Source organism: Eriocheir sinensis, chromosome 41 (genome assembly GCF_024679095.1).
Source record: "Eriocheir sinensis breed Jianghai 21 chromosome 41, ASM2467909v1, whole genome shotgun sequence".
NCBI classification, from domain to species: domain Eukaryota; kingdom Metazoa; phylum Arthropoda; class Malacostraca; order Decapoda; family Varunidae; genus Eriocheir; species Eriocheir sinensis.
The window spans coordinates 141,232-167,963 of record NC_066549.1 but is presented as its reverse complement, the minus strand read 5'-3'; the positions used below and the strand labels follow the sequence as shown (position 1 = coordinate 167,963).

At 40.7% G+C, this 26,732-nt stretch overlaps 2 protein-coding genes across 7 annotated transcripts in view; one reads left to right on the top strand and one right to left on the bottom strand.

Moving 5' to 3' along the window:
* Nucleotides 1–5,673, bottom strand: part of LOC127009462 (dyslexia-associated protein KIAA0319-like protein) — a 37,575-nt gene extending 31,902 nt beyond the window's left edge. For both annotated transcript variants that reach the window (XM_050882554.1, XM_050882556.1), the window contains exons 1-4: nt 5,519–5,673; nt 3,489–3,664; nt 1,511–1,724; nt 428–861 (exon numbers count right to left, since the gene is read on the bottom strand). In XM_050882554.1, the coding sequence (XP_050738511.1) occupies nt 428–861; nt 1,511–1,724; nt 3,489–3,664; nt 5,519–5,529 (835 nt within the window). In that variant the 5' untranslated portion in view covers nt 5,530–5,673. The remainder of the gene's footprint in view (nt 1–427; nt 862–1,510; nt 1,725–3,488; nt 3,665–5,518) is intronic.
* Nucleotides 5,674–6,777: 1,104 nt separating this feature from the next.
* LOC127009461 (major facilitator superfamily domain-containing protein 6-like) overlaps nt 6,778–26,732 on the top strand; it is a 19,976-nt gene continuing 21 nt past the window's right edge. The window contains exons 1-10 of one of the 5 annotated variants that reach the window (XM_050882552.1): nt 6,778–7,170; nt 8,124–8,362; nt 12,024–12,276; nt 13,317–13,471; nt 14,269–14,528; nt 18,123–18,284; nt 18,690–18,853; nt 20,595–20,798; nt 22,231–22,398; nt 23,483–26,732. The exon at nt 23,483–26,732 is cut by the window's right edge and continues 21 nt beyond it. In XM_050882552.1, coding sequence (XP_050738509.1) covers nt 13,457–13,471; nt 14,269–14,528; nt 18,123–18,284; nt 18,690–18,853; nt 20,595–20,798; nt 22,231–22,398; nt 23,483–23,754 — 1,245 coding nt within the window. In that variant the 5' untranslated portion in view covers nt 6,778–7,170; nt 8,124–8,362; nt 12,024–12,276; nt 13,317–13,456 and the 3' untranslated portion in view covers nt 23,755–26,732. Of the gene's footprint in view, nt 7,171–8,123; nt 8,640–12,023; nt 12,365–13,316; nt 13,472–14,268; nt 14,529–18,122; nt 18,285–18,689; nt 18,854–20,594; nt 20,799–22,230; nt 22,399–23,482 lie in introns of those variants that run through there. The other 4 variants (XM_050882549.1, XM_050882550.1, XM_050882553.1 and 1 more) reach the window with 4 other exon arrangements.

Sequence of the window (26,732 nt, the reverse complement as noted above, 5' to 3'; positions counted from 1 at the left end):
GAATAGAAGAACCCAAAATCTCTATTCAAACGAGAAATTTTGGTTGCGAGCTGAGTGCCTAGTGCCCCCCCCAAAATTATTTTTCTTGGATTGAGGGAGGGGGTGTCAGGGGAAGATCACCTGTGAAGTGGATCAATAGGGTGAGTGAGTATTGGAATGAGAGAGTTAGAAGTAGCAGGATTAAATGTGGTGAGAGGGAGTGCCAGAGCAGGGAGAGATGGAGACACTTCTGCTGCGGCCACCCGCTGGAGGGAGGTTCCCACGAGGGACCAAGGCGTCGGAGATATAGATATATAGATAACCACCAATTACTGTCAGCATAAATTTTTTTTTTATATGTGACTCAACAGACCACACCTAGTGCAAAGCAATGGGAAAAATACATGTGCAATTTGAATAAATGAAATATGTCAGGGAGAAAACTCACCTCCAATAGCATATGCTGAGAGGGTAACAGTGCCATCATAGATACTGCTGCCCCCCTTAAGCTCCAATGTCTTGTTGTTGATATTCACCAGCAGCTTTTCCACAAGAGGGTGAGGCACTGTACCAACAACAGGGGAGACTGTTGGTAATGAACTGGAGTCATTCTCAGCACTGGGAGGAGTGGAGATGGAGTAGTGGTTGGTATTGGTTCCTCCTGCAGGGGTCTCAGTGGGGTTGGGTGGGGTGGCAACACAGCCCCCCACTGTTGCCTCCCACTCATAGCCAGCATCACAGTGACACAGCCCATCTCGGCGGTGGTCTCCCAATGGCTGACATGTCCCATGCTCCCCACACTCCATCAAGTTTACCTCACACCGCCGGTCAATTATACTCTGGTGAATACCCACCCTGGCTTCCATGTGCGTGGCATTGGTGCTGAAACAGATAGGTCATGAATAATTGTATGCACACACACATACACAGGTAACAATTCAATGGGTCAAAGAAAAGACAAGATATTGGGATTAACTCCTTGACTGCAAATTTCCAACAAGAAGACATCACCAAGCTACAGGAATGGAACAAAAAGTGGTTGCTACAATTCAACGAAGAAAGCGTAGTCATGCATCTTGGGAGGGGATATTCAGCATACCAATACCACATGGGAAACATTCCAATATCAACCACAAAGGCAGAGAAAGACCTGAGAGTATATGTTACCAGGTTAACAGTGAAAGCTAAATCCGTACCAGTCGCAGCGGACGGGTTAATACACCCCAGCACAATGAACACAGAGTCCCAAATGATAAGAGAAAGCATGACACCATGAGAAGAGTTACAAGGGCATGGTAGATACAACTAGAAGAATGAAAAATTTACAAGATTGTAATGAAGAAAACTGAAGAGAGTCAAGAGGAACTAAATCAGTGGTTCTTGACAGTTTTTCTTGTTTGTACACTTTTCAAATTATCAATCACTTCTCTCACCCCCACCAGAAATAATGAAATACAATACTGATAACATATTTATTAAAAGCAGGACAGAGACTGAGGAACATAAGTCAACATAAAGAGAAGTGGCTTACCTATAAGGCAGAACCGATTCAGCATCACCAGAAGACCGCACCACCACAGCTTGTGACCCTGTGACAGGCACCAGGTGGCAAGCATTACTGTCATGACACTCAAGAGCCAGGCACAGCTCCCCTTGCAACAGTGCCATGTCACATTTCTCTCTTCTGCAGCAGGCCTTCACACAGCTGTTCAGGTCTCTTGCACTGCCCACCACCTCTCTCTTCCCTGTAAATTCCACACAAAAGTAGTATCAGTGTTGTTTTGTAAGAGTACTGAGTTTGCCAACACCAAAGACGCACCCCATTTTCAGGTACAACATTTTGAAAATAAATAATTAAATAGACAAAAAAATATCATGACCTTTACCAGTTTTACTAAGTTTTGTGGAGTGTTTTATGAAATGTCTAGCATATACAGGTAGCTCTCAATTTACGCAAGTATTGTGTCCTTGAAGAGGTCGCATAAATCAAAAACAATGTAAATCAAACAAGAGGAAGGTTTCTATCGAAAAATAAATATTCACTTCATTCAGTGGAGAGAGAGAGAGAGAGAGTATCCATATCACCGAGATATCCACTCAGGCACTCAGTCTCAGCCTCACTCGTGTGAGGAAGAAATGAGGGACACCATGAGCGACTGGCTAGTATTGGTACTGGTACTGAGCAGTCTGGTACCGGTACCGTACCGTATAGCTGGTACTGTTAGTACCGGTACTGGTACCGGTTCCTGCACACCCTTACTGTTGAGTAACGTGGCAGCGTGGATACTGTATTGTTGTTCAAGTGGCGCGCAGGAAGAACTGAGCTCAGCTGTGTGGCTGCGGCACCATGCGAGTCCAGTTGCGTGAGACAACTGGTGGCCACTCCATAAAATATCGCGTATAAGTGAAAAAACATGTAAATTAAACATTTATTTGGATTTTGGACCCCGCGTTATTTAAAAAGCGTGTAAACCAAAGTCACGTAAATCGCGATTTACCTGTACTACTGGACCAGCACCATACTGTAATAGCACAGTAAAAGTGCTTTATTCCGGAATACAAGGGGGCATGGACCTTCTGGATGAGTAGATTTTCCAGATTTTTTTTCTTTTCACAGCTAAGGAAGCAGCTCAAAGGCGACAAAAAAAAAATAAGTGTAGAAAAAAAGCCCACTAATCGCTGCTCCCATGAAAGTAAAAAGTAAAGAGTGGCCAAAAGGGAGGTCAATTTCAGGTGGAAGGGACCTCAGAATGTTCTAAACACACCATTCTCAAATGTTTACCTTACTTGGTCTGGTGATCGCCAGTATTCAGTGCCTGTCCCAAACTTTTACCGCACTCTGCATGGCACATTTAACCCCTTGACTGCAGATTTCATACAAGAAGACCTCACCAAACTACAGGAATGGAACAAAAAGTGGCTGCTACAATTCAATGAAGAAAAATGTAAAGTCATACACCTTGGGAGGGGACATCCAGCATACCAATACCACATGGGAAACACTCCACTATCTACCACAGAGGCAGAGAAAGACCTGGGACTATATGTTACCAGGCTACCAGTGAAAGCCATTCTTCTGTACGGCGAACTTAAAGAAACACTCATTAGAACCCGACTGACCTCCTCTTTGGCCTTTAGGAATAGCTGATGTCAAAAGCGAAATTGTCATATAATACCGACCATAGACTCACTAGAGGAAAAGAACCCTTCAGAGCAGGCGAGCTACCTGGTTAAACATGCTGTGAACTAGGTGAATCCCTTGAGTGTCATGATAAGTGTGGAATAGGACAGTTAGCTGCATCGCTTTTGTCTTCTTCCCATTTTTTTCCAATTTTTGTGTTGCCCCTAAAAAATAAAAATGACCCTTGGCTGAAAATTTCAAACCATCTTGATCTGGAGTACTGGATGAAGGATACCTGGAAATTTACTGTACATATACAAAAAATTAACTTACATAAAAAAATTTATTTGGCTTGTTTTCTTTAGTTGTATGAATAAAGAATGCATACCTGCCAAGTCATCTTGTGTTCCCATTCCATAATGCACCTTGGGCTTCAACTGTGGGCAGGATGGCTGAAGTGTCATCACCATGTGGGCATCTAATGACTGGCCAGTGCATGGTGACACTCTCAGCATCAAGCACAACAAAGAGGCAGCAACAACAGTGAAGGAGGAGCGCTGTATGCTGTGGAGATACATTTATACTTGTAATAACTGTTCTAATTTTTCAAGCAGTGATTCATCATGCACAAAATCAGAAGCAACAAAGATTTAATTATTCTCATTTCTTACTTTGATCAAATGTGAAAATGAAGAGCAGAGGAAGAGCTAAAAAATATTTGTTTTCCCTTGTTTAAAGTTTTTTTATATTTTTTTATTTATTATTACTATTTTTTTTTATGACTTCGCCTATAGCGCCGGTAGGTTTTCTTCAGGGGCCTGGCGGTCGGCCCAAGCCTGTTATGGTGCAGGCAGTTTTTATAGTATGCCATTTATGCTTGGCTCATGCTGCCTCCCGGAACTCATTCTTGATTCACTTGGAAGGTTTCTTCTAGAGTCCGGGTTGATGGGTGGTCTTCAGGACATCATGTGGGTAGTCTTAGCCCACTCGGCGGTGATTAGAAAATCCCAGGTGGTTGCGGGCGGATTTGAACCGACGTCGTCCATGGCGCAGTGAATGCGGGGCCAGCACGCTAACCACTCAGCTACTGCCTACCCACTCTTGATAATGGCTGACTTAAGAGTATTTAAAGGTTTGACTGGCTCACTGTTCCAGTTTTCCAAGCTTCATAATACAATAAAACTTCTTTAAGTCAGCACAATTAGGGCAGACTTTTTTTTTTTTTAAACGTCCTGACTCAGTGATCCTGGGTTCAATGAAGATAACAGCATGTATTTTATTTTGTTTGTTACATCCCTCGGTCCAGTGTTTTCTACAATGTCATTGCCTCCCAGAAAAAGCAGAGGGAGATCGTGTGACCATTGGAGTATTGCATTAAGGCAACTGTCCTGGTCAAACTCCAAAGCCTTTCCCCCAGGTGCCCAGTAACTGTATTTCACACCCGTTCACCTCAAAGACCCTTGGACCCAAACTATGGCCCACAAAAGCCATCTTGCAGATCCCCTGACTCAACCCTCTTCATTCAGGGCACCGATAATGTGGAAAATTTGCAAGGAATCAACCTAAATCAAGAAGGTGAGTTACCTGATGAGCTCCCTGACTAAGACAAATAGAATTGGCCAATACTAATTATGCACGTAGCTGAGAGTTCTGGAATGGAGGGAGAGATGTAGGTTGAGGTATAAGTTGTTGAAGTCTAGGGAAAGTGTCTGACGGGATCTGATGTGGGTGCATTGTGATTGTAAGATTGGACTGGGCATTTTTGGTTTGCTCTCCACTTTTTTCTTTAAAATATACTTCTAATATATAAGAATAACTTAAAGTTGGAACACAAGTCTAAGGGTGTGCTCTCGCTGGTGGCTGGTAGCAAAGAGATGCACTGGAGATTTTAAACTCGCCAAGTTAAGGGTGCCACGTCATCAAGACTCAGTAGATAGTCAAAACCCTCTTCACTTTGCTTAATAATACCTACCACTATTCCTTGCTTTAATCCATCCGCTGTGATTGACATTGATTGGATTTGGCTTTTCAGCCTGGCCACATAACATATAGTCCCAGGTCTCTCTCTCTGTGGTGGATAGTGGAGTGGTTCCATGTACTGGTGCATGCTGTTATCCCTCCCAAGGTGCATGACTTAGGTGGGTGGGGTGTGTGGCAGAGCAGAGGGGAGGAAAAGATCCGGGGAATCGAACGCCCAAATGGACTATTTGAAATAGTTTGACTATAGCCTGTTTTGGGTGAGAGGGGGAAGTATGAGCAAACACTAGAATAACACCCAGATGTGAAGTATCGAAATATACATGATGATGGAAACTGTTTTCTGTTAAGCCGTTACGTATTACTGCCAGTTATGACAGTCCTCAAACGCTGCACCTGCTGCACAGTTTCAAGATAAAACTAAGCTATCCAGTTACTTACTTAATGGCCATATATGATAAATAGCGAAATCAGTTTGTTAAGGGCTGGGAAGCGAGCACTGACGTCTTCTTCAGTGTGTTGGGGTGGTCGTGGGTGTCTGCGTGTGTTGTCAAACACATCAGCTGTTGAGTATCAGGCTTTGCCCTCGCAACGGTACGTGTCTTCTGGGTGATTATTTGTGGATTATTTGTTAGATTGATTGATAGTTTATTGTTGCAGGTAAACAACAAGGGAGAAGGGAGGAACATGCCATCCCAACCCCCAGGCAGGACAGAGTGTGATTATACAACTATGTTAGAGACTATTCCTACCCCTCTGAATACACTGACACTGATCGAGGTTTCCAGGAGGCTTCCTGACCATGGCATCTGTCTTCTACAAGGGCAGAACTATATACAATACTTTTTTGAGTCCCTCCGCATTACTGTACGTAGGTCTAACCTGTGCCTGTTTGATGACAGTCAATGTGCCTTATTATTAATTGTATCAGTTGTATGCCCTCTTGTCTACCTCCCCCTCTGACTGTGATAGAGTCAATATGAAGTGGTCCGGGCACCGCTAACCAAATCGAGTTATAGTTTCGCTAACTCGTAATTAATTAATCCGGGTCCCCTAACTAAAAAATTAGCTTCGCTTACGTTAAACCGCTAAACTGATAAAGAAATTATTGGAAGCTAACGTTAACTTTTTATATTGATTTAGCTTCGGCAGTGGCGTAGTTAGGCCTATCCAAGCAATTAACGGAAAAACTCATCTAGTTTCTATCTTTTTCTTATTTTCACGCGCCTTCTCCGCATTTTTCCTCCTATTTTGATTGTTTCTTTATCCCATATATATATATATATATATATATATATATATATATATATATATATATATATATTTTTTTTTTTTTTTTTTTTTTTTTTTGTACGTCTTGGCCTATTGCACCGGTAGGTTTCTTCCCGGTGGATCCTGATGGTCGGTCAAAGGATTCTTCCCGGTGGGTCCTGATGGTCGGTCAAAGGATTCTTCCCGGTGGGTCCTGATGGTCGGCCCAGCCCGTTCTGGCGCAGGTGAGTGTTTATAGTGGCGCCATCTTGCATTGGCTCATGCTGCCCTCCCGGATCGAGCTCATCTTTTATCCTAGAACAGGGCTACTCAACCATTATGAGCAAAGGTCCAGTTAGACAAGTACAAATGTATGCAGAGATCCGATTAAATAATATAATTTTACATTATGAACCATGTAAATCAGTTATATTTTAGCCCTGTCCTAGAATCTAGAGTCCGGGTTGATAGGTGGTCTTCTGGACAGCATGTGGGTAGTTTTAAGCCACTCGGCGTTGGCTGAAAAATCCCAGCTTGGTGGCACCGGTCGGGGATTGAACTCGCGTCCTCCTGAACGCGGGGCCGTCTCACTATCTGTTCAGCCACCGCCTCCCTGCAGGACTGAAATGAATACACGGATGTGTAAGCGAATTCTAGAGGCAATAAGGGAGAAGTCATGAAGCACACCGGCCCTCACTTCAAAGATGGGGATGTACTGAGCTTTGAATAGTACCATATGCTCAGTTACCTAGAGCGCGCGAGCCAGACACTCGGGTGCGGCAACTGGAAGTACGTACCTCGGCCGCCAACTCTGTGCTCCAGCCGGCAATTTCAAAGTGGAGGTAAGTGGTAGGTGGTGGTGATGCTGGTGGTGGTGGTGATGGTAGTGGTGGTGGTGGTGGTGCTATAGTGGTGGTGATGGTGCTGGTGGTGATGGTGGTGGTGGTGCTGGTGTTGGTGGTGATGGTGGTAGGTGGAGGAGTTGGCTGAGAGAGAGAGAGAGAGAGAGAGAGACGGACTGACATTGTGAGGCGACCGCGCTAACCACTGCATTACGGGGATTCTGTGTGTGTGTGTGTGTGTGTGTGTGTGTGTGTGTGTAAGAGGAGGAGGAGGAGACTGAGAGTTCTATGACCTTGAGTTCTACATCCGTGTAAAAGGGGAACCACTCTCTCTCTCTCTCTCTCTCTCTCTCTCTCTCTCACACACACACACACACACATTGAAAGGAAGGATTTACTTCTGGTATACAATAACAAATCATGGAGAAGCCACACACACACACACACACACACACACACACACACACACACACACACACACACACTGCGGTAACAAATAACTGCATGATCATGAACACACAACAAAACTGCAGGGCAATGACCGAGAATGTTAATGACAAGAACAAATTTACAATCAACAAATATTATTACTACGATTACACAACTACTACTACTACTACTACTACTACTACTCCTGCTGCTGCTGATGATGTTGCTGCTGATGTTGCTGCTGCTATTAATTAAGACTGCTACTACGACTACTGTTTTCCTTAATCAAAATATTTATGAACAGTAATATACCGTAAGGTGGATCTCATCTTTCATACTACTTTAGTAACGTCAGTATCTGTCAATGACCTTTTAAATACCTGCAGAAAAATTATACAGTTGCGACCACCACTTTCTTTGGATATCTTTCGCACAAAGCAGTCATGAAAACAGCGACAAGTTTTACTGTGTTTCCCAGTATAGCTTATAGAAGACAGGTGCTAATTTAAGTGTGGATGTTACAGGTGAGGTAAAACGACGAACTGGTAACCAACGTTCACCTGAGCAGCCACAGTGGGTGCGGCAAGTGGCTGCCAGCTGCAGGTATGAGTGAGTGGAAGACCTCTACGCTGACAAACACCACGTTCATCACATAGAGCAACAATTACATTCGTCACAGCTCCGTTATCATCTTGGTGTTCGAGGTCGACAAGGAATAGAGAAATAAGAAGGAAGGGGGAAAAGGAAGACATGGAGAATGCAGGTGAACTGTCATGAGAGGTTGCATGTTTACGTAATGTGGTATTTCCCCCTTGTGAAGGCGTGTACAGTCATTGAAGGTCACGATCCGAAGGTCAACGTTCACTCTTATAAACTTTCGTATTCACAAACGTTTAGTGCCTTAGTATATCCATTTGAAAAGGTTCTTGTACAAGTTGTTTACTCACAAGGACTGTTTCATAAGCCTTGTAGTAGTTGTACAAGGCTTCACGTCCGTGATACACTCCGGGCAAGCACAGGAGCACCTCTGCTGCATCAAGGTATGCTACAGAAATGAGTTTTTTGTTTGCGTTTCTGTCATTGACAAAAAAGTTACAAAGACGGCACACGATTGTACGAATTTTCTTTTGTATCAACAGTTTTATGTTTATTCCACACTATACAAAAAGAGTAAATCTACATGTGGTGAAAAATATTTCTATATTTTAGTGTATGTGTAGAAGAGGAAGGACATTTTAAAATTCTTAGCCAAGAGTTAAGTTGCTATAGTTATGAGTTCGGGTTCGTCGAGCTGTTATGCAGTATAGAAAAATATAGATCAGTTTTGACGAGAATATTTCATCGCAAAATTTAAGCTATAAAATAAAAATATATATATATATATATATATATATATATATATATATATATATATATATATATATATATATATATATATATATATATATATATATATATATATATATATATATATATATATATATATAATTATTATTATTATTATTATTATTATTATTATTATTATTATTTTAATTATTATTATTATTATTATTATTATTATTATTATTATTATTATTATTATTATTATTATTATTATTATTATTATTATTATTATTATTATTATTATTATTATTATTATTATTATTATTATTATTATTATTATTATTATTATCATTGCTATAATTATTATTATTATTATCATTATCATTATTATTACTATTTTTGCTATTATCAACTTCACTATTACTATTATTATTATTATTATTATTATTATTATTATTATTATTATTATTATTATTATTATTATTATTATCATTATCATTACTATTATTACTATTTTAATGTTCATTATTTTCGCGACGCTATGACTGAACGATAACATGAAACTATGGAGATAATCTAGACTTATTTCGGAAAGTTTCGCGACAAAACAACTAAGCGATATTACGACAGACTGGCAACTGTACCGTAGAGGTACACAGACACAATGAAACTGATCTATAAAAATATTTTCCTTCTGATTTATTGCTGATTCATTTCAGAATTTAATATTCAGTAACATACTGTTCAATATAATCGGTGTTAGGGGTCACCGGCCACCGCCTCCCTTTGCCACGCCACTGTATTATACGATCGTGTCCTGGATTGTGACCACTCAATCCAAAGACCATTTCACAGTCCTCTCAGCTCGTGCAGGCGCAATGGATCTCCCAATAATGATTTTCTTCTGACATTCATAGGCAGGCGTTGGCAACCTCATAACATTTAGGTTTTATTATAGGTTACATCTAACTTTGATAGTCTTGCACTTAACGTTCTTTTCTTCAACCAAGGCTAGCCTGTTTATGGAACTGAATTTTGTAATCCTGTACAATTTTAATTAATTTAGAGATGCTTTGTTACACGAGTTTTTTTTTATTGTAGATTATCTGAGGGCAGAGATACATTTATACGAATATGTCGTGAATATAAACAAGATGTCGCAAGATGATACTCTTCATTTTATATATATATATATATATATATATATATATATATATATATATATATATATATATATATATATATATATATATATATATATATATATATATATATTTGGTATCCAAAGAAAGCAAATTGAATGTATTATTCATAAATGGGAAGAAATAGGGTTGAATACTAAATAAAATAAGAAATAGCATGTATAATAAGGCGCTTTATATAGGTTGATTTATATAGTGAAATGATTATATAAAAATGGTAACTTTTTATATAGATATCTTAAAATGCTTGTCATGCAGGATAATCAACATACTGAAGTGTTCATATATGAATTTTTATGCAGATATATTAATTTTTGTGGCGTCAGGAAGGTTTTTCTTCGCGGCGCGTGAAATGAGTCAGATTCGGCGAATTTTCGTCGCGAATTCTGGTCAAGCTCGAGCAAAAACTACTGAAGTTAGGAAGGCGTGCTTGGTGGAGAATGAAAGCTCTATTAATACAGACTAATAATCAGAAGAAAAAAAAATTGGAAAGCACTAAATAAATAAATAAAAAGTTATAACCAAAAAACTAGGACGTGTCCAAATCGCGGCAAAAGGGCCGAAAAACAAGCTATTTTTTGACGGCTCGACGACGAGCTGGTCAAACTACATTGCCAAGAGGGAATACATGCCAAATTACAGCCTTCTAGAGGCAATAGCAATGTCACACAAGACAAAAACGGCAAAGTGTCTGGAGTTCGTCAAAATCGCTCTCAAAAGGGGTTATGTTTCGAGCTCTAGCGACGAAACTACTGGGAGTAGGGAAATGTTATGCATCATATTGGAAAGCACATTGATAGGGTTAGAGTATTTGTTAAATAAGTTTTGAGTTGCAAGATTGGGAACTCAAAAAATGTTTTTTTAATCTTTTTTTTTCGAATTTATACGATTTTTTACCCTTTCGAGTCGGTTTTTGAGCCTGGTCCTTATTACCAGTATAGCCCTTTTATTTTGCCGTCGAGTGATACCAAAAACATTTCTGTAGACCCAGAAATAAGGGAGTTATGGCGATTCGCACCAAAGCGGTTGATTTTCCAAAATTCGCCGCTAAATGACAGGGCTGGGGCAGGTTTCCGGTCCATAGTGTAGGGTTCACTGATATATATATATATATATATATATATATATATATATATATATATATATATATATATATATATATATATATATATATATATATACACAATACAGGAAACAGCTCAAAGGCATAAAAAAGCCCGCAAATCACTGTTCATATAAAAAGAGTTGAGAAGAGTGGCTAAAAAGAATTGTCAATTTCGGGAGGAGAGGTGTCCTGATACGCTCTTCTTGAAATAGTTCAAGTCGTTCAGAAGGAAATACAGATGAAGGAAGGTTGTTGCAGAGTTTACCAGCGTGAGGGGTGAAGGAGTGAAGATGCTGGTTAACTTTTGCATAAGGGATCTGGAGAGTATAGGGATGAGCTAGAGTAGAAAGTCGATTGTAGCGGGGCCGTGGGAGGGGGCGGAGGCAAGCAGTTAGCAAGTTCAGAAGAGCAGTCAGCGTGAAAATATCAATAGAAGATAGAAAGAGATGCAACATGGCGGCGGAATTTTAGAGGTAGAAGACTATCAGTAAGAGAAGTTGATTAGACGAAAAGCTTTAGATTCTACTTTTTCCAAAAGAGCTGTGTGAGTGGACCCCCCCCCCCCACCCCCACCCCCCATACGTGAGATGCATACTGCATACCCTATAGAAACCCTATAGAAACAGACTTCAAAATTATGAGTCTGACCGTAGCTAGTCCACACCTGACTGTCTTAGACGAACTTATACGGTTAATTATATCAACAGTGTATAAATGAAACAAAAAACTGACACCGCAGACACGTACATCCTATGATCACATATTTATACCAAACCTTTTGTCTATTTTTACAGGTCTCTGTTGCTCAGCCCAAAACAGCAATGAGCAGCCACTCAACTACACGCTAAGGATCAATAAGAACACCGGAGAAGAAGTAATCACGCCACAACAGCAGCTACAGTGAACGAGGTGGAGAGAACCAGAGCAAAGAGCGGGAACACAGGGATGAGAGTGGCGATCGAGGAGCCGCAAAAAAAAGTGGTGATGAGTAAAGGAGATAAAGAGCAAGAGCAGAAGGAAGAGAGAAAAGGAAGCGCGATGGAAAAGGTGAATAAGGGCTTCAAACGCTTCCTTGAAGATCTGACGAACAAAAGACTTTTTGTATATAAGATGATCTACTTCACTCTCCTGGCGGGTTAGTATACGTACTTTTTTCTTCTTACTCTCCTTCTCCCTCGTCTTGCTTCTCTGCCTACCCTACGTTTTCGTCTTCCTCTTCCTTTTTCACCTCCATCTTCATCTCCCTCTAACCACCTTCACTCGTAGTTCATTTCACTATTTCATAGATATTTGCTGAAATTTCTTTTCGTCAAGGAGATATTCTTTGGTGCAGCTTGTAGTACGGGAAGATAGCTTTTTGTTGTGCATGGCAACCTATCTGATGGTTAGTACAGAAGGGGTGACGGAAGAAATAGCGGAGGCGGGTAAAGATCAATAAAACAAATAAATAAATAAAATAAAGATGGAGGAAAAAGAATATATATATTTATATATATATATATATATATATATATAGATATATATATATATATATATATATATATATATATATATATATATATATATATATATATATATATATATATATATATATATATATATATATATATATATATATATATATATTTTGTATTTGCCTCAGCTGCATACCTTCTCAGGTTCTTCCATTCATGCACCACAATGTTAGAGAACTACTTCTTCATTATTTTCTTTCTGAACTTGAATGCATCCAACTTGTACATTTTACTGCGTATTCTCACTTTATTTTATAAAAATATTTAATCTAAATCACCCTTTTAGTCTGTACGTTCTTTAAAATAATGCAAATAGTTTTTTTAGTCTTTCTTTGTACTGTAGGCTCCTAAATGCTGAGATAATTTGAGACATTTTTTGTATTGTCTCAAGAGTGTGTGTTCTTTCCGTAAAAGGGGCAACAAAACTGAGCAACACAAACTAGGTGAGGTCTAGCCAGTGCCAAATATAAATAAGAATAATTTCTGAGCTTCGATTAGTTACCTGAGCTATTGTTGTAGGTCTTCTCTAAGTATTCACTGCTGACGTTGGTGTTTGTGGCTTTGGTGATACAGGTGTTGTGATCCTCTGGCCGCAGTTCACAGTTCACCAGGCTTCTCTGGGCCTTACCGTGGCTCACACCGGTACCTTTAGCGCTATAGTGTCGGGCGTGAGCGTCGTCATCCCCTTTCTCTCCGGCGTCCTCGGCGACAAGATGGGCAATTACAAGGTGAGTCACCTAGGCTTTGTTACACAATCTGTGATAGTAACCACGGTAACACAAGTAGTTACTTTTATGACTCTTCTTCTTCTCCTTTTTCTCCTTCTTCTTCTTCTTCTTTGAACTGATATTTTGAAAAGGGATAGTAGGAGGGAACAGAGTAGAGGATACTGTCCGTACACTCAGAAACCTGTGTATCGATTAGGAAGAGAAGGTGAGATTTAGTGGAGGAAAGATGGTGTTCCACAGAATGGAAACTAGAGCAAAATCTGCGAATATTCGAGAAGGTAATGAAGAAAAAGTTGGAAGAGTTATCAAGATACCTCTTGGAACTGTAGCCAAAAGTGGAGTCCGATCTGGGGACATTTGTGGTCTACCTACCCCAGATGGGAACTCCGAGGCAAGTGTTCAACAGGGTTCTAATGTGACTGTTTAGTGTCATCTTTTGTTTCTTTATATTTCTAATTATAACCTCAGTGTCTGCAATGCGTACCTCGCCAACTTGTGCATTAAAGGATTCACCGGAGAAGAAGGGAGTGCAATTTCATCAGGCAATAATATGTGGAGGACGTGTGGGTAGGCTCTTGTCCTGGAATTGACTAGTAATGAATATAGAGTGACTCGTGTTTACAAATATAATTATCTTTTGCGTTTGATTGTTCTCCTTCTACTAATCCTCCTTGTTCTCCTACTTATTTTTCCTCTTCTGCCTCCGTTTTTCCCATCCCTTTTTTCTTGTTTTCATTCTTCAATCAATTTCCATCCATTATATTTTTTGACATAGGAATTCTACTACTCTTCGACAGATAATGCTAATTATCACAACATTGCTGGCAGCGCTGCTGGCTTTACTCTTCTCAATCGTGCCCAGCGCTAAGATACCCAATCTCAACAATCTCAATGGCACGAATTACACTACCGACATCACCACCACATCCACATATGATACCGTCACTCTCCCCACACCCGCCAACTCCACCTCGTCCTCGTCTTCTCTTGGCTTGGTGGATGAAGACCTGATGCCCTTTACATTCTGGAGCTACCTGGCCGTTCGTGTGCTCTACGGGTGAGAGGGAAATGGATTAACTTGTGTGCATGCTGGAGGAATTTCTCTACTTGTACTTTATTTCAATTTTCTTGCTTATGTTGCGCTTTTTTCTTTTGGTTCTGTTGTTTTCTTATGTTTGACTTCTTCTTCTTCTTCTTCTTCTTCTTTTTCTTCTTCTTCTTCTTCTTCTTCTTCTTCTTTTCTTCTATGCTGATAGGTTATGAATATGATAATTATCTAAGGTTACATGCTGACTTCATCTATATTCTCTTCTTCTTCTTCTTCTTTTTCTTCTTCTTCTTTTTCTTTTTCTTCTTCTTTTCTTCTATGCTGATAGGTTATGAATATGATATTTATCTAAGGTTACATGCTGACTTCATCTATATTCTTTTCAGTGGCGGATCTAGAATTTTTTTTTTGGGGGGGGCACTATATATATATATATATATATATATATATATATATATATATATATATATATATATATATATATATATATATATATATATATATATATATATATATATATATATATATATATATATATATATATAGTGACACCAGTAACAAAATTTTCAATTAGATCACTGTTGGTCAGTTCACGGTGCATTTATAATTTCGCAAGCCCATTCAATCTCTCCTCACCCATAGTTGACCGTCTGTATGATTTTATAAGAACATAAGAACATAAGAACGCAGGAGTCTACAAGAGGCCGGTAGGCCTGCACGAGGCAGCTCCTTTGGCCCTAAGCTCCCGTGTATCTAACCCCACCTAATATCGCTGTCCATGAATTTATCTAATCTATTTTTTAATGTGACAATTGTATTGGCACTCACCATATGTTTAAGTGTAGAAAAACTTCGTTCAGCTGTAGCATTTTAAATATATATATATATATATATATATATATATATATATATATATATATATATATATATATATATATATATATATATATATATATATATATATATATACTATAAAAATAGTAACTTTTTCATATAGATATCCTTTTATATAGATATCTTCGGCAAAAGGGCCGAAAAACAGGCTATTTTGTGACGGCTCGACGACAAACTTGAAATCGAGCTATCAAAAACTCCTTCGAGCTGGTCAAACTACATTGCCAAGAGGGGCTACATGCCAAACTACAGCCTTCTAGAGGCAATAGCAATGCCACACTAGACAAAAACGGCAGTGTCTGGAGTTCGTCAAAATCGTTCTCAAAAGGGTTTTTACGTTTCGAGCTCTAGCGATGAAACTACTGGGAGTAAGGAAATGTTATGCATCATATTGGAAAGCACATTGGTAGGGCTAAAATATTTGTTAAATAGGTTTTTTGAAATTCTCAGACAATGAGTGGCTTTCAAGGTTGAGAACTCAAAAATATTTTTTATCAGAGCCATTTTTGCGAATTTATTCAAATTTTTACCCTTTCGAGTCGTTTTTTGAGCCCGGTAGCTTATTCAAAAATATAGTCCTTCCATTTTGCCTTTAATTGATACCAAAAACATTTCTGTAGCCCCAGAAATAAGGGAGTTATGGCGATTCGCACCAAAGCGGTTAATTTTCCAAAATTCGCAGCTAAATGACAGGGCTGGGGCAAGTTTCCGGTCCATAGTGTAGGGTTCACTGCTCCATCACATTTCGTGAGTGCATGGACTTAGTACTAGACAGACTTTTGAATCAGAGTTGCTGTGTAGTATATGTTGGCAGTACCAAGATCACCGAGCTTGTTATTGGCGATATTGTAGTAATCTGCAGGTTTTGGTGATGGCTCCCTAAGCACTGCACGTGGAGGCGAAGCCTTTGGGACTCCAGTTCATATGTGTGGCGAGAATATTGATATCTTGAAAAGTGTCACATACTTTGGTAATGTAGTGCAGAACAACTGTGCATCTCATCTTGAAGTATAAATTGCTTGGTGTACGGAAGCAACCACTGAGATTCTGTAGCCGTTTTGTTACTCTTGAAGCAGAACTTGATGCCGGTTGTTTATTTCATGAGATCCGCTATAGCTAAACTGCCTAGCCACCTAAACAAGACGTTACAAATAGAAGCGTAACTTAATTATGCGTCCACTCACACACGCGGCCATTCGCGCACTGCCCAAAGTTCTGTTGCTTTCTCCTAGCAGCAAAATGCAAAACTATAGGGTTAGCTCCTCGTGTTCAAGTTACTAGGACTTTTGGGTAGCACTTCGCATATGGTGTTGTCGATACCTGTGCGGAAAGTCAATGATCTTGTCAACTCCCTGCCTTACCCTATGGCTGTAAGATATGGACACTGAATAGTGACTTGAAGAGCTGGATTGATGTTTTTGGTAATAAGTGCCTGCGCAGAATCAAGGAACATGGCTGGAATTTTATATTCTACCGGCTATTACACTGAGACTGATTCGAGGCCATGCATAGTCTATGGAAGCCACCACTGGTTGTACGGGCATGTGGCGCGCTACCCAAAAGTCAACACTGCCTCCCAGTGGAGGAGGCCAGGGGAACACCCACAGAGTTCGTGGATCAAGCAGGTCGATTGAACTGTGAAGTGTGTGTGTGGGGATGTCTAGTTTATTTCCCGTTAACGCGGAAGTGAGGGGATTGAAACGGTCACCCTCCTTAAGCACAGGCTGTATGTAGGCGTACTTCCAGCAGGAAGGAAGGTGGATGTTGGAAGGCAGAGACGAAAGAGTTTGACAAGGCAGGCTGCCAGCACGGAAGAACAGTTTTTAGGAACAATAGGAAGTACCCCACCGGGTCCATAAGTATTCTGATTCTTCAGGCCAGAGAGGGCATAGAAGACATTTGTCTGAAGAATCTTAATAACAGGCATAGTGGAGTCAGAGGGAGAATGAGTAGGAAGAATATGCCATGAAACGTCCAGAGTTTTTTTTTTTTTTTTTTTTTTTGAGAAAGTCTGAGCAAAGAGTTCAGCTTTAGAGACAGAAATGATAGCTGTTCTGCCATGGGGACTAAGGACAGGAAGGAAAGATGAAGAAGTGACATTGGAGGAGATATTTTTTGCTAGGAGCCAGAAGTCTCTGGAATAATTAGAGAGAGCAAGGTTGCAGCACTTTCTACTGTTGAAAGAATTTTTGGTTAGTCGGAAAAGAGATTTGACAGGATTCTCTGATGCAAGAGCTAACCAGTATCTTAATTCTTTTATCTCTTCTGCTGATAAACTCTAGAACAGCCTTACTTTATCTTTCCTCTGTCTATAACTTGACCTCATTCAAGGGAGGAGTGTCAAGAGACCCCTTCTCCCGAACTTGACCTCTCTTTTGGCCTCTTGTTCTATTTTTTTCTTCTTTTTTTTTTAGAGCAGCGCTTGGCGGGCTATTTTGTTATCACTATGTTTTAGTGCCCTTGAGCTGTACACATTGCAACACTCCACAAAAATGCCAACATTCTCCTAAGCAATAATGTGTTGGGTGCCTGCACATACTAGGCTATAGCTGTCGCGGCATAACGCCCACGCCGCTTGGGGCGATGGTTACATGGGAGAGCGAGGGTGTCCTCTTCACTACCTTCACTCTTTGCTACTACTGTACTGCTTCTACTACTACTACTACTACTACTACAGCTACTACAAACCCTCCATATCGTCTTGTTCAGAGTGCTGCAGGCCGTCAGTTACACTCTCTTTGAGGCTGCAGTGATGGTCGAGGTGCAGGCAACTGGCATGGACTACGGCTTTCAACGGGCGTGGGGGACCCTGGGTGTAATGGTGGCATCTTTTCTTAGCGGCTACCTGGTGGAACTCACAGCAGGGTTCAGGTGGGTGGAGATAGCATGCATAGTGATTGGTAAGTGGAGTAATTACCTTGTATGTTGAATGAAGTTGGTAAAAGGACGACAGCAGTTAAATATGTGATAATAAAAACATTGAATGATAAATGCAATTGGAAAGGTGAAAGGTCATAATGGAAAGGTAGAGAGGCAAAGGGTAGAACGTCAAACGTGTGTGTGTGGGGGGGGGGGGTAACATTGTTAAGGGTGGATAAGTAAGTAAGGTGGGTGCGTAAAAATATATGATTGCGGACAGAGTCGGGAAAAAAATGACATGGGATCATGTGCATGAATGACAGGGAAGGAAGAAGTGTCGGTAGACGATTTGGAGAAAACCGAATGATATCGCTGGCGATAATTTGTTTTACGAGGCTTTAATGTTTGCACCCGCAGCATAGTTTTCTACATATCGACTGCACTCCAAGTGGTGGCGGCGGCGCTCATGTTATTCCTACGTCTTGAATTTAAGCTACCAGCCACGTCCCTCACACGCAACATCTTGAGCCAGATCGCCAACGCTGAGGTGCTGATGTTCTTCGCTGCGGTGCTTGTCGCTGGTAATATTGCTCTCTCTCTCTCTCTCTCTCTCTCTCTCTCTCTCTTATCAATAATAGTTATAGTATAATAATGTTAATACAAATGTTTATATATGATTTATTTAGAGTGCAGCCCAAAGTTTGAATCTGTACTGTGAGAAAAAGAATACACAAAAGTTAGGGTTACGTTTATGAGCATTTTGAGTATTAGGTTCATAGCCTTACAATCGAGTAACCTCAACTACAATGACTGCAGAAGGTTCGATATGCTTAGCTACTCCATTAAGACAGGCACCATTGCTCATGCCGACCAGTAGTATATGTAACCCCCACTACTAATCTCGCCACTGCCAGGCCTCCTCTTCTCGGATAGCCCTATATCTACCTTCAATCTTTGAGCTTATTCGATAAATATGGTAGTCGGTGTTCCTCCCAGGGGCTCAGGGCGATGCAGGAATCCACACGCAGAGCCCTCCAAGGTAGTCGTCATCCTCCGAGAGGCTCAGGACGTTTCAGGAGTTCGCATGTACTACCCTCAAAAGTAGTCGGTGATGCTCCGATATGCTCAGGACATTCCAGGAGTCCACACGCAGAGCCGTCCAAAGTAGTTGGTGATGCTTCGAGAGGTTCAGGACGTTCCATCAGTCTACATACAAGCCCTCTGAAGGTTAATCACGGACTTGGTTCTACAAGTGGGCTCCTCTTTTGCAACTCCCCTGCCACACAATGGATTAGGTGACCCTTCCTTTTTCCAGATGCAGGAGTTCTGTAGACTTGGACCCTGCCCATTTCACTGACGGCAAGCTCAAGCTATGCGGATGAATCGAACTGGACCACGATCGAGGCTCAAGCTGTGACTCTTGATCTTGATTTTTTTTTTGGCGTAGTATAAATTTTATGGGGAGGGCTTGCGTGCCCCTCCCCAACAAACCCAGATAAGGAACTGGACTGACTGCTAATCGTAAACAGGGACACAAGGGCCATGAAAGGATGAAACACCCGGCCACACTTCTCTGTGCCACTTTCAAACACCCCATTGCTTCACCGGAAAGAGTACACAGTGTTTCCCTAGAATTATTTTGATTTATGACAAATGTAGTTTTTTTTCGGCTGTCTCGCGGTAACAACGTTATTCGAATCAGTGTAGGCAAAAATACTGATTGGAGAGTTGGACTGACGTATGCCTGTTTCTGTTTAGATAAGTAATGTCTTTGGCCGGGAACTGTTCAACTCCATCGTTGTAGTATCCTTGGACCGACCATCAGGATCCACCGGGAAGAAGCCTACCGGCGCTATAGGCCAAGACGTAAAAAAAAAAAATAAAAAAAAAAAAATCCATTGATTGAGCTGTAGTGTGAGATGAAAGAGGCAGGCTCAGAGTGAAGACTAAGCTGGGTGCGGTTCTGACACCAAGGGGACAGATTACAAAAATTACAATTATTACTACTATTTTTTGTCGGTGGCGATTTTATGATCATTATTGTTCCATTTTCATCCTAATTATCATCACAAACATCTTATATACTCCTACAGCATTGCAGTTCATTATTATTCTCCATCACATACCCTCACTTCACTACTCAAATTCACCATTTAGCTTTGTTTTATCTATTTATATGGATGTCGTATTATTTTTACGTTTTTCTCCAAGCTTCTTGTCCATCTCATTATCATTATCATCATCACCTGCATCATCATTATCAGCATCTTTGCAATACAGCCACAATTTACCCCCACAAATCTCTTTCACTCCCTCACGCAGGCATTTTCTTCGGCTTCCTGGAGACTTACATGTATCGGTACCTCTCTGGGCTGGGCGCGTCCCCGGTGCTAGTGGGCCTCACGGTGACGGTGGGAGCGCCTTTTGAAGTGGTTCTCACCCTGCTGGCATCCTACCTCGTTCCCTTGACTGGCCACGCCCCCATCATCGTGTTTGGTCTCTTCGGCCATGCTGTTAGGCTGTTCGGTAAGTTGGTGGAGGTAAATGATAGATCAACACTATATATATTTTTTTGTCAATCAGCTCCTGTTGGACTGTTAGGTCAATTTAATTACATATTATCTGAAAGGTTTTATTAATTCGTAAATTCACTATTGATTTATTTTCATTATCGTCATTCATTCAGACATCTATAAAGTCCATACACACTGCAACACAAAGCCTAATACATAATATATAAGGAGGACAATTAAAACTAAGCAGGGAGGGGTGAGACCACTCGTGTATACAACATTCGTAAACGCTGGGGCTTTGTTGCTGCTGTAATACACAAACACTGCATACAAATCTGAAGTGTCACCACACACACACACACACACACACACACACACACACACTGCTTGAGAGACATAAGGAAATAAAGCTTCCCGCAAAGAAACATAGAGGTTTGGAACAGACTAAGTGAGGATGTAGTATCGGCGAAAAGTGTGCACAACTTTAAGGAAAAGCTGGACAAATACAGATATGGAGACGGGACCACACGAGTGTAAGCCCAGGCCCTGTAAACAACAACTAGATAAATATAACTAGGTAAATACACACACACATACACACACACACACACACACACACACACACACACATATATACACACACGGCCCGGTAGCTCAGTGGTTAGAGCGTCTGCCTCACAACCAGAAGGACCGGGGTTCGATTTCCCGACCGGGTGAAGATAAGTTGGGTTTATCTTCTTTCACGTGTAGCCCCTGTTCACCTAGCAGTGAATAGGTACGCGACGTAAGGCGAGGAGTTGTGACCTCGTTGTCCCGGTGTGTTGTGTGTGAGTCGTTTTTTTTTTTTTTTTACAGCAAAGGATACAGCTCAAGGGCAAAAAAAAAAGACAGCTATAGTGAAAAAAAAAAGCCGCTAATCAGTACTCATATAAAAAAAGAGTTCAGAAGTGTGGCCGAAAGAGATGTCAATTTCGGAGAATCTAAACTCCTCCCTGTGTTTACCCCCCACCAAACCTATCCGCCATTGGAACAGTTCCAGCAGTGCGAAAATGAGCAACTTCTGAAAGATTCACATTGATAATCAATTTGCTGCTACAGGGGTGAGCTGAAAGTACCGGCGCGTACCTGCAAGAATGATGTAATTCTCTCCACATGCCACTCGAGTGGCTGACGAGTCGATTTAACAACTCAAGCAGACAAACTAGTGATGAGCCAAAAGGCTTTTTGGTATCTGCTCATTCATGTGCCTATGCTACCATGTTTCATCTTCCTCTGCCGCCTTCTCCTTTTCCTCCTCCCCCTCTTCCTTCTCCGCATCCTCCTCCTTTTCCCTCTTTTCCATTAGCATTCTTCATTTTGATAATTCTTTTCTTCTTAGAAACTTATTTGATTATGCGTTTCGTCCTGCTCTTTTCGTACTTTCTTAACATTTTTCCTTGCCCCAGGTTTCAGCCTGCTGGTGAACCCCTGGTGGGTGTTACCGTTTGAGATCCTTGAGTCAGTGACCAACGGGCTCCTCGTCACCGTGGGGATTATGTACTGCACCGTCCTCTTCTCCCTCGAGTCCATAGCGTCCTTCAGAGGCATCTTCTCTGTCGTCTACTTCGGAGTGGGTGAGTCTCATTCATTTAGGTCTTCTGATTTTCTTTGTATTTTTTTCGACGTCATTTCATTCCCCCACTTTGTTTTTCTTTTGGTTAAATTAAGGTCTTCTGCCAGTGTTTGTGTGTGTGTCTGTTTGTGTGTCAGTGTTTGTTTATGATGAAACCCAAAGCTGGTGGTGAACATTGAAATCTCCCAAGATGGAGATTTCAGCAAAGGGATAGTGAGTCAAGACGTGCTCCACTTTAGAGTTCAAATAGTGAAAGAATTTTACATAGTTAGTAGAGTTAGGCGAGAGATAAATAGCACAGATGTATTTAGTAATAGAATGACAATGAAGTCTTAGCCAGATGGTGGAAAATTCAGAAGAGTCAAGGTCGTGGGCACGAGAGCAAGTGACGTCGTTGCGCACGTAGGCGCAACATCCAGCTTTAGATTGAAATTTAGGATAGAGATAGTAGGAGGGAACAGAGTAGAGGTTGCTGTCAGTAGCCTCAGAAACCTGTGTTTCGGTGAGGAAGAGAAGGTGAGGTTTAGAGGAGGAGAGATGGTGTTCTACAGAATGAAAATTAGAACGAAGACCGCGAATGTTGCAGAAATTGATAAGGAGGAGGTTCGAGGAGTTATCAGGACACCTCTCAAGTCGGCAGCCAGAAGGGGAGTCCTCCCTGGGGGAATTTATGGTCCCCCCCTCAGGCGGGGACTCCGAGGCGGTGTTTTCGTTAGCCATTTTGAATTTTGAATTTTGGGAAAAGGTGTGTGTGTTGTGTGAATGTAATGTGGTGTAGAAAGAGAGAGGAACTGTCTACTACTACTACTATTACTACTACAACTACTACGACTACTATTACTACTACTACTGCTACTACTACTACTACTTCAACTATAAAAAACAGCATATTACCAAGAACAGCAACAGCAAAAAAGCCATAAGAACTACTATCAATCACCATTACTATTACACTATCGCTAATACACCAATACACCTTCGACTATTACTACTACTGCAACTACTACTACAGCTAGTACTACTACTACTACGACTACTACCCTTTTATCATAATACTAATCATTCTTTCCCTCTTCTCACTTTAGGCCAGCTGGTTGGAGCTGCAAGCGGTTCTTGGTTACAAAGTGCACTTGGTGACAGAGGTGCGTTTAGAGCATTTGGATACTTTGCCGTCGCTTTCGCCTTTAGTTACGCCGCAGCCTACTATGCCTTCAGAAGACGCGGGAGGAGCAAGGAGGAAGCAAGGGGGCCCGCGGAGCATGCTGGGGAAAACAGGTCTTCACAGCAACCAGCATCATCAAATGTGGGGACACAAATGAAGGGTTTTGATAATAAAGCTTGGGTAGCGGACGTGTAGAAAAGGAGGAGGCCTAAAAGGTATTATACAGGAGTATAATTTAAGTTGATGTAATTCCATTGGAAGGTTGTGATGTAGAAAGGTTGTGATGTGGAAAGAAAGTAAAAACTGAAGAAATTATAATAAATATTTTTTTTATATCAGAAAACAAGTAATGTGACAGGATGGCAAAATATAAATATACAAATCTAACTGAAGCAAAATCAAAAGGAAGACAGAAAAGAATGTGGAGAAAACAAACCAAAATAAAAAATGTGGAAAATGTCTCGTGTGAATTCATGGAACCGATGAAGAAAATTGTATAAAGGCATAATATTGGGTGAGGGAGACTTGTCGTGATGCCAAATTGGATAAATGTGCTGTCAATGAACCTGGAAGAAATAGACAACAAGAGGAGGTGGTTGAGCGGTCAGCGTAAGGGAACAAATGATTATGAACAGTGAAAACTCTCCCGCTGCCTTTGTTTACAAAATCCTGGGACTCCCTTGTAGCCTCTCACTTGAAAGAAAATGGACTCTCTCTCTCTCTCTCTCTCTCTCTCTCTCTCTCTCTCTCTCTCTCTCTCTCTCTCTCTCTCTCTCTCTCTCTCTCTCTCTCTCTCTCTCTCTCTCTCTCTCTCTCTCTCTCTCTCTCTGTGTGTGTGTGTGTGTGTGTGTGTGTGTGTGTGTGTGTGTGTGTGTGTGTGTGTGTGTGAAATGGATTAAGGACAGACTATAACTTCATTATGGTGATTGTCCCCCCTCTCTCGGGCTCACGTGCGCCTCGGATACCAGTCAATCAATAGGCGCACCTAACATCATCATAGCCGATTCAGGATTCAGTACGTTTCCTAACTTATTGGCGGTAATGTTATAATTGTATTTCGTAAAGAATCCTTATAACCGAAAACTAACTAAAATTATGAGTATTCTTTGTCTTGAACAGAATATTGAATAAACAACAGAACAATAATATGAAAATACGTTCATATTTTATACGACAACTGTGGCTCGAGGCAACAGCGCACGCCATTTTGCGGGTATCAGATACTTTAAATAAGCATATTTTTACTGCCCAAACCAGGTGGTGGCACTTATTGTGACTTCGTGAGCTTTCATATCTATCTATTTGTGAATATTTCATGGAGACATAACATACCTTACTACTCTCAATTTTACTAGTGACACGAATTTTCACTCAACTAAGTGAGTCAGGCACCATAGAAATATAACCAGTGTGTGTACGAATGAATACAAAGATAAGGACATACTTTGATTTAACTCTAGGATGTCTCGTGGATCATTTATAAATAAAAACAAAAAAATCCGGTTAGGCAACTCCTAAGGCCACTACCGTCGCTAGAGGCACGAAAACAGTCCCTCTACCAAGTTTGTACTCCACATTTGAGACACCAGTTACTGTCTCACGAATTCTTATCGAAAAAATAGTCGTTTCTGGCTAGTTATCAAATTTTACCTAAAAAAATGTAATGCGTATCAGATTCTCTCTATCACATTAAAATGTCAGTGCATGCGGCTGACCCTTTAAATTCCACTGCACAGACAAAATTGTTTATCTTGAAGACAATGTCTATATGTGTTCTTTGTTTCAGTTTTGTGTGCCCCTTTCTGAGGCCATTTTTTTTTTTTTTTTCAAAAAGGAGGTATGTGAAAAAAGTGAGAGGTACAGGGAAAGCCCAGGATTCTGTTATGAAAGATAGCGGGCGAATCAGCGCTGCTCAAAATTATTTTGAACAAGAAGTCTTCACGTGCTCCAATAAAATACTTAGGTGAGGAACCTTTAACCAAAAAAAGGTACATAACAAAAATAGTATACTATCTGTGGTACCTACACAACAAAAAGAAAAAAATAACAATGATAATTTTTTTTTAATAAAGACGACTCGAAAGTCCAGAAGTTGAAGTGGGAGTAGGAGGCTGAGTGTTAGGCGGAAGGGGCACACCCATATGCTTGATCCTATCAGCGTGAACTACCTCTGAACAATGATTGACCGGGTCAAGAATGTTAAATTTATTACCATGCATCTTTGCAGTAATAAGGTAAGGGCCTGAAAATTTAGGGAGCAATTTGCAAGAGCAGTTAGGTACATGCTTCATCACCGAGTCTCCAACACTGAAGGTGATGGTACTTGCTTGATGGTGTTGTTTACGCAGCATCTCCTCGCGGGAAGCTTTAAGCTTATCCCTCTCAGAAGCGTGAATAGTTTGAAAACTGTGGAGCTGCATCTGAGAGTAATCATCAAAGGAATTGTGGGGGCGAGGAGTCTGCAGAATGACATCATAAGGCAGTCTTTTGTCGTAGCCAAACATTGTGTAGTCAGGCGCTTTGTCTGTAGAGGAATTGACAAAGTTGTTAATAGAAGCAGCAAAATGGGGAAGCCAATCTTCCCAAGATTCCTGAACGACCTCCATAAGGACGGAGAATCTCTAGAATTTTCCTGTTGTTCCTTTCAACAAGGCCGTTAGACGCCGGATGATGAGCAGTAATGACTGCTTGTTTAATTTTAAACTGTTGGCAAATGTCACGAAGAACTTGGTTCTTAAATTCTGTCTCATTATCAATGGGAAGTACACTGACAGCAAAACTTAGTCAAACCGCCTTAACAGTTAGTCTGGATGACTAATATTAATCGGTCTTGTACCGTGGACTAATTGCTAACTAATTTTCAACGGGCTAGACTAATCCTGGACCAATGAGTAACCCATGTTCGTCAAAGATACTACTTAAAATCAGGCAGGCACCGTAAAAAGTTAGTCTAGTTGACAAACTTTGCTACGTCATAATATCTGGACTAAATTTTGACGTATTTAACTGAACTGGACTAATTTATCAATTCATATCAGTTACAGCCTCATTTATCAGTAATATATCTAAGATAATTCTTATAGCACTAAATCATGAAAGAAAACTGACTGGTGATAACTCTTAACTATGTGGCGTTCCTGTCATGATGGTTAAGAAATATGGGATCGGAATAA